Raw genomic sequence first — 7,639 nt, 5'->3', positions numbered from 1 at the left:
TTAACATCTTGTTCATTTTAACATGAATTTTAACATATTTGTTCACTGTAACATGGAATTTTAATATCTTGTTCATAGTAACATGGAATTTTAACATCTCTGTTCACTGCAATGTGGAATTTTAACATCTTTGTTCATTGTCACATAGAATTTTAACATCTTTGTTCATTGTCACATAGAATTTTAACATCTTTGTTCACTGCAATGTGGAATTTTAACATCTTTGCTCATTGTAACATGGAATTTTAACATCTTTGTTCATAGTAATATGGAATTTTTACATCTTTGTTCATAGTAATATGCAATTTAACATCTTTGTTCATTTTAATATCTTTGTTCATTGTATCATCTTTGCTCATTGTAACATGTAATTTTAACATCTTTGTTCATTGTAACATCTTTGTTCACTGTAACATGGAATTTTAACATCTTTGTTTATTGTAACATCTGTGTTCATTTTAACATCTTTGTTCACTGCAAAATGGAATTTTAACATCTTTGTTCATTGTAACATGGAATTTTAACATCTTTGTTCACTGTAATATGGAATTTTAACATCTTTGTTCACTGTAACATGGAATTTTAACATCTTTGTTCACTGCAATGTGGAATTTTAACATCTTTGTTCATTGTAACATGGAATTTTAACATCTTTGTTCATTGTAACATGGAATTTTAACATCTTTGTTTATTGTAACATGGAATTTTAACATGAATTTTAACATCTTTGTTCATTGTAACATGGAATTTTAACATCTTTGTTCATTGTAACATAGAATTTTAACATCTTTGTTCACAGCAATGTGGAATTTTAACATCTTTGTTCATTGTAACATGGAATTTTAACATCTTTGTTCATTGTAACATGGAATTTTAACATCTTTGTTCATTGTAACATGGAATTTTAACATCTTTGTTTATTTTAACATGGAATTTTAACATGAATTTTAACATCTTTGTTCATTGTAACATGGAAATTTAACATATTTGTTCATTGTCACATGGAATTTTAACATCTTTGTTCACTGCAATGTGGAATTTTAACATCTTTGTTCATTGTAACATGGAATTTTAACATCTTTGTTCATTGTAACATGGAATTTTAACATCTTTGTTCATTGTATGAGTCATATAGAAACTCTCATATAGTATAAATCTGGTCAAGGATCTTTCCTATTGATTGAATGTGAACATACAGTCTATCCCCATAAAGAGATGTGGGCATATAAAAACAGTACAAAAATTACCTTGGACAGTCTTATAACAACTGGAACAGAAACCTTCAAATCTCTCAGCTCCGTGAAATTCACAACCAGTATTTTTACATAATTTCTTCTCCTCTGAAATATCAACAGTGGATCATTTTAAAGAGAATTTAATGCTTCCCCATCCCCATTGGCTGAATGTAAGACAAAGCCATTCTGAACGAAACTCTCGACCATGATAATCAAAAGACTTGCTGAACATTTTAGTGCCTTTTACAATCACCAGCCACTTTTGAACTGAAAAATGTTCATCAAAATTTCATGAAAATCAAAACCGTGAGAGATATTATTAATATACATAAGCATGCAAAGAATGAACAAAATTCAATAAAAACTGTTGTCTCTATTATATTTACAAGCTATTGTGAATGGACGTCCAGACCGCTAAACAACCAGACAGGAATGTCAATACTATATACTGTTGTCTCTATTATATTTACAAGCTATTGTGAATGGACATCCAGACAGCTGAACAACCAGGCAGGAATGTCAATACTATATACTGTTGTCTCTATTATATTTACAAGCTATTGTGAATGGACGTCCAGACAGCTAAACAACCAGACAGGAATGTCAATACTATATACTGTTGTCTCTATTATATTTACAAACTATTGTGAATGGACGTCCAGACCACTAAACAACCAGACAGGAATGTCAATACTATATACTGTTGTCTCTATTATATTTACAAGCTATTGTGAATGGACGTCCAGACAGCTGAACAACCAGGCAGGAATGTCAATACTATATACTGTTGTCTCTATCATATTTACAAGGTATTGTGAATGGACATCCAGACAGCTAAACAACCAGGCAGGAATGTCAATACTATATACTGTTGTCTCTATTATATTTACAAGCTATTGTGAATTGACATCTAGACAACTGAACAACCAGACAGGAATGTCAATACTATATACTGTTGTCTCTATTATTTACAAGCTATTGTGAATGTACATCTAGACAGCTAAACAACCAGACAGGAATGTCAATACTATATACTGTTGTCTCTATTATATTTACAAGCTATTGTGAATGGACGTCCAGACAGCTGAACAACCAGGCAGGAATGTCAATACTATATACTGTTGTCTCTATTATATTTACAAGCTATTGTGAATGTACATCTAGACAGCTAAACAACCAGACAGGAATGTCAATACTATATTCTGTTGTCTCTATTATATTTACAAGCTATTGTGAATGTACATCTAGACAGCTAAACAACCAGACAGGAATGTCAATACTATATACTGTTGTCTCTATTATATTTACAAGCTATTGTGAATGGATGTCTATATGTTCATATTTAAATGTTGTTGATACAGTCAAAAGTGTTTTAATCTACTTACGTTTGGGTTGTTTTTTGGGTGAAGGCTGATGCTGTCTTAAAACATCTAAACAATCTTGACATAGTTTGTTTGGTGGGTAAACCAGAGTGTCACACAGTGGACTTGCGCATTTAATTGATTCATCATCCATACAGGAAACTTGACTCGGCTCAATCATAGCATCAGATGGAGTTCCTGACTCCTCTAGATTATCTTCAATACTTCCTTGACGATTCATGTCTAATTCCTGCATGCCAGTTGCACTAAGTAAAACCTTTGTTGGGTCCTTAACCTTCTCCGCAGTAACGCCCTCAAAACAAGTCAGACACATTCCAAATTCATTTTCTTGACGAATACCATGACAGCCTGGCTTAGAGCACAGATATTTCGGTGTAAATCCATTTGTTGGTTTAGTTGTACCACTTGCACCTGATGTTACGGTCGGTTGACTTTTACTGCCAGTTGCTTGATGCTGATTGGTTGATTGTTTTAGAGCAGAGTTACTATTGGTTGATTGTTGGAGAGCAGGGTTCTTCTGATTGGTTGTTTCTTGTAAACCAGGAATTCCCTTTCGTAAAAAACATAATGGACAAAGACCGTTTTCGCTGATACTCGTTCCTTGACAACCAGAAGTCGAACACAATGGTTTTGCAAGGCTTCCAGACTTAGACGATGCACGTCTTGGAGAATTAGGGTATGGAATAACCTTCGCTTCTTTCCTCATGTTGGAGATCAGATGAGTCTGTGAATTAAACCTAGTTATCGGTACTGAAGGAACTTCAATCTCCCCTCGGCAACCATTTCCAGCACCGAAAAGTTCTGATTCTGATAAATCTGAATTCATAGCAGATGTTTCTTTTGTGGTAGTAAATGGAATAAAAGTTATTCCATTCTGGACATTAGTGTCTAACTTGGCGCTTAATTTGGTCATTTCTTCTGACTGATTGGATGCCTGCCGATGAACGTTCACTGACAGTTTTGTTTCTTGTCTCTGTGTTTTCTCCTTACATTCATGACAGAATGGATAGGTAGTCAGCGCACACATAAATTTACAGCCTGGAGTCTGACATACCTGTTCTACCATTGATATCAGATCAGACATGGAATTTAATGGACGTGATGGGGGAGGAGCTGTGGGGTTCTTTTCATTTAAAAACATATTAACTGGAGGTCCAACGTGTTCCATCGTATATTTCTTCAAACATTCGCTACACATGTTACCAGTAGAGGCAGTTCCGTACATGGTACAACCTTGCGTGATACATTGAACTGTTTGAAACTGTGACATTGTAGGTGGTGATACGTTCCTATCTAGGTATATCTTATGTGAATTTTGATCTTGCTGTCTGACGATCTGATTTGGTTTTTGATTTTCAAACACGCCATGAAGACTTCCCATGTCTATAAATCGACGATATTTTCTCTCGCAATCCTGGAAATAATCCGGAATCAAATTCAAATCTTCAGGTAGACTTTGGTCTCCAAGTTTCGCTCCAGAAATAGGTTCAGAATGAACCAAGTCTATCAAGTGGAGATAACTCGACATCAAATTAACTATTTTTCTTTCTTCTCCAGAATTCAGAAATCTTACTGGCAACATTGTCAAGTCTTGTTTCTGTAAAGGAATTGATAATTTTCGTGGACTGTTCCGATCTTCCTTCGTAGTTACCAATGGGGTAAAATGGTTGTAATTAAAGCCTAAGACGATTGGATATTTGTAGCATTGTTCTGGTTCAATGTCCAAGGGGAGATAAATACCAACGATATCGTTATCTTGTATACTGACAGCTTCTAAAGTTCGAATACGAGTATCTGCCATTACTATTATTGACCGTTTTAAAATGTTCGCCATCACGTATATATGTATTGGTTCTAGAAACGAGAGAGGGTTGGCAAAACTAGGGGTATGTCTGGGTTCCACGCTATCCACGATACCTTTCCATTCCTGTTCTTGATCCTAGAATGAAATTAATCAGTTTTCAGATTTAATAACTGAACTATTAGAGTTTTTATATTGTAACTATATTCCAAGGGGCCACAGCAACCCTGCTCACCCCAACCATAGTTCACATGATAAAATATTAAAGGAGGAAATGATGAACCCCATTTTCAAGTACATGAGAGAAATACATGCCCTGTTTACCAAGCTCCAATCACCACAGTACACTTCTTTATCATAGTGGAACTCAAAAACTGTGGACTTGGATTCCAAGAGTCAAAGACTATAGCAGTACTTTGTTACAGAGTAGTTCGCTTCAAAAAAAAGTAGTTCATATTGAAACAGAGTAGTACATTTTGAAACAAACTAGTACAAATTGAAACAAACTAGTATATATTGAAACAAACTAGTACATATTGCAACAAACTAGTACATGTTGAAACAAACTAGTACATATTGCAACAAACTAGTACATATTACAACAAACTAGTACATATTACAACAAACTAGTACATATTACAACAAACTAGTACATATTACAACAAACTAGTACATATTGCAACAAACTAGTACATGTTGAAACAAAGTAGTACATTTTCAAAAATTGAAATATAGTAATACTAACCATGGAATCAAACTGCAGTAAATTACCATAAACTTCGCTATTTCTGTTGGTCATAAAGTGAAAGTAGCGTTGTTTGAAAACATTGTGTTGATCTGTTTGTAGGGTACAATATAAAACCCGTCTCAGTAATAAACTGTTGTCCTCTACTCCCCAAATATACATTGATATTGAATGTAATAGACAGTTTCCATCTTCTATAATTACACAATGAATGAATGATTGAATGAATAACTGACTGAATGAATAAATGATTGAATTAATAAATGACTGAATGACTGAATAACTGAATGAATGAAATGACTGAATTAATAAATGACTGAATTAATGAATGAATGAATGACTGAATAAATGTATAACTGAATGAATACATGACTGAATAAATGTATAACTGAATGAATAAATGAATGAATAAATGTATAACTGAATGAATAAATGAATGAATAAATGACTGAATAAATGTATACCTGAATGAATAAATGACTGAATAAATGTATAACTGAATGAATAACTGAATGAATAAATGACTGAATAAATGTATAACTGAATGAATAAATGACTGAATAAATGACTGAATAAATGTATACCTGAATGAATACATGACTGAATAAATGTATAACTGAATGAATAAATGAATGAATAAATGTATAACTGAATGAATAGATGAATGAATAGATGAATGAATAACTGAATGAATAGATGAATGAATAGATGAATGAATAGATGAATGAATAGATGAATGAATAGATGAATAAATAGATGAATGAATAAATGAATGAATAGATGAATGAATAACTGAATGAATAGATGAATGAATAGATGAATGAATAGATGAATGAATAGATGAATGAATAGATGAATAAATAGATGAATGAATAACTGAATGAATAGATGAATGAATAACTGAATGAATAGATGAATGAATAACTGAATGAATAGATGAATGAATAGATGAATAAATAGATGAATGAATAACTGAATGAATAGATGAATGAATAACTGAATGAATAGATGAATGAATAACTGAATGAATAGATGAATGAATAGATGAATGAATAGACTGCATATACAAAGAAATGAATGAATGATAAAAATTTCATTTACAAAACAAAGTTAATAACTATTATTGCTTTGAAAATATTAGTAAATTAAGAAACAATATAATTAGAAAACAGCAGGGATGTTAATTGTGAATAAACCAACTAATTAAAATTTTTAAAAGTTCAATTAGTAAATTTTTTAAGATTAAATCAATTTTCATATTGGAATAAAGAATATTATAAGAAAATGTATTTCAAAATCCAATTAACAAATATAAATAACAAATGAATCAACCACTTGAATAGATATTTCAGAATCTAATAAATTACTAGGTTTAAATACATAAATAAATTAAAAGATAGCTTGCCAGGCAAGGTAACATACGCCCACTGGCAGCTGTCAGAAATGATAAAACAGTCTTTAGTGACTAAAGTATGATTTGTCCCATGTCAAAGAAATTTTAATAGTTTGAATTCAATTACATATATATGCCAGTTATTTATGCTGAGAAATTCCACCAAAAGTGAAACGTCAAGTCAGACACGATATTTCGGTGAAAAATTATCTGATCATCGATAGGGATCATCTACATAATGACATTGACACACAAAATCAAAAGAATCTGTAAAGAATTGTAGCCTGTAGAGTGAACACGAGTTGCACAATATAGCTAATAGAGTAAAACGTCAAGTCAGACGGACGGACCGACAGTGTGATTACAATATACGCCCATCTTATGTGTGAGCGTATAAAAATTGAATTGAATTGAATAAATAAAATCAGTGGTTCCCAACCTATTTCAGCCTTCCTTCACACCCCTGGAGCAGTCATCTGGACCTTTCACACACCCAAAAATTTGTTTCATCCACATTTTCAGCATGTGATGATGTCAGGTGCTCTCTCAATTCACAATAAATACTAGTCCCACACCGCTAGGGGGTGAAAACACTCTAGGTTGGAAAGAAAGAAAGAAAGAAAGAAAGAAAAAAAGAAAAGAAAAGAAAAGAAAAGAAAAGAAAAGATAAATAAATAAATAAATATGAAAGAGTATAGGTTATATGTAGTACGGTATAAAACTTACTAGTGGTATTTAGTGGGTATAATATCTGGGCTGTACGACACCAGTTGATGAGTTTTCCCTCTTCTAAATCAGACTTCATGTCCTGGTCTACCAATACCCTTTCTATCAGCCCCTGAAATTCTTCTGGCCATCTATGTAGTATTGGAAGTACTGTTGTTATTGAACAGAAACTCAGACACCAAAATTTTGCAGTTGTATCAACATTTTCACTTATTTTCCTGACTAATTTCTTGCTTTTCTCCGGATTCGATTCTTCAATTCTTCTCAGAAAAGTTTCCATCATATATTAAACCTGAAAAAAGAAATTAATTTTTACATTTTTTTTATGAATATCACTTTAGTTGGCCCCAGTATTTC

At 32.4% G+C, this 7,639-nt stretch overlaps 2 protein-coding genes across 2 annotated transcripts; one reads left to right on the top strand and one right to left on the bottom strand.

Annotated features, from left to right (window-relative positions):
• Positions 1 to 1,673: 1,673 nt before the first annotated feature.
• On the top strand, positions 1,674 to 2,135 carry LOTGIDRAFT_87047 (hypothetical protein; the record flags this gene model as incomplete). The annotated part of the gene is made up of 1 exon (XM_009058798.1): positions 1,674 to 2,135. A coding segment is annotated over one exon (462 nt), but the record flags the coding sequence as incomplete, so codon positions are not given.
• A 2,070-nt stretch (positions 2,136 to 4,205) lies between these two features.
• On the bottom strand, positions 4,206 to 7,403 carry LOTGIDRAFT_84213 (hypothetical protein; the record flags this gene model as incomplete). The annotated part of the gene is made up of 3 exons (XM_009058797.1): positions 4,206 to 4,556; positions 5,164 to 5,357; positions 7,283 to 7,403. Coding segments are annotated over 3 exons (666 nt in total), but the record flags the coding sequence as incomplete, so codon positions are not given.
• Between the last annotated feature and the right edge of the window lie 236 nt (positions 7,404 to 7,639).

This window comes from Lottia gigantea (genome assembly GCF_000327385.1).
Source record: "Lottia gigantea unplaced genomic scaffold LOTGIsca_36, whole genome shotgun sequence".
In the NCBI taxonomy this organism is placed as follows: Eukaryota; Metazoa; Mollusca; class Gastropoda; family Lottiidae; genus Lottia; species Lottia gigantea.
This window is presented reverse-complemented; position numbering and strand designations above follow the sequence as displayed.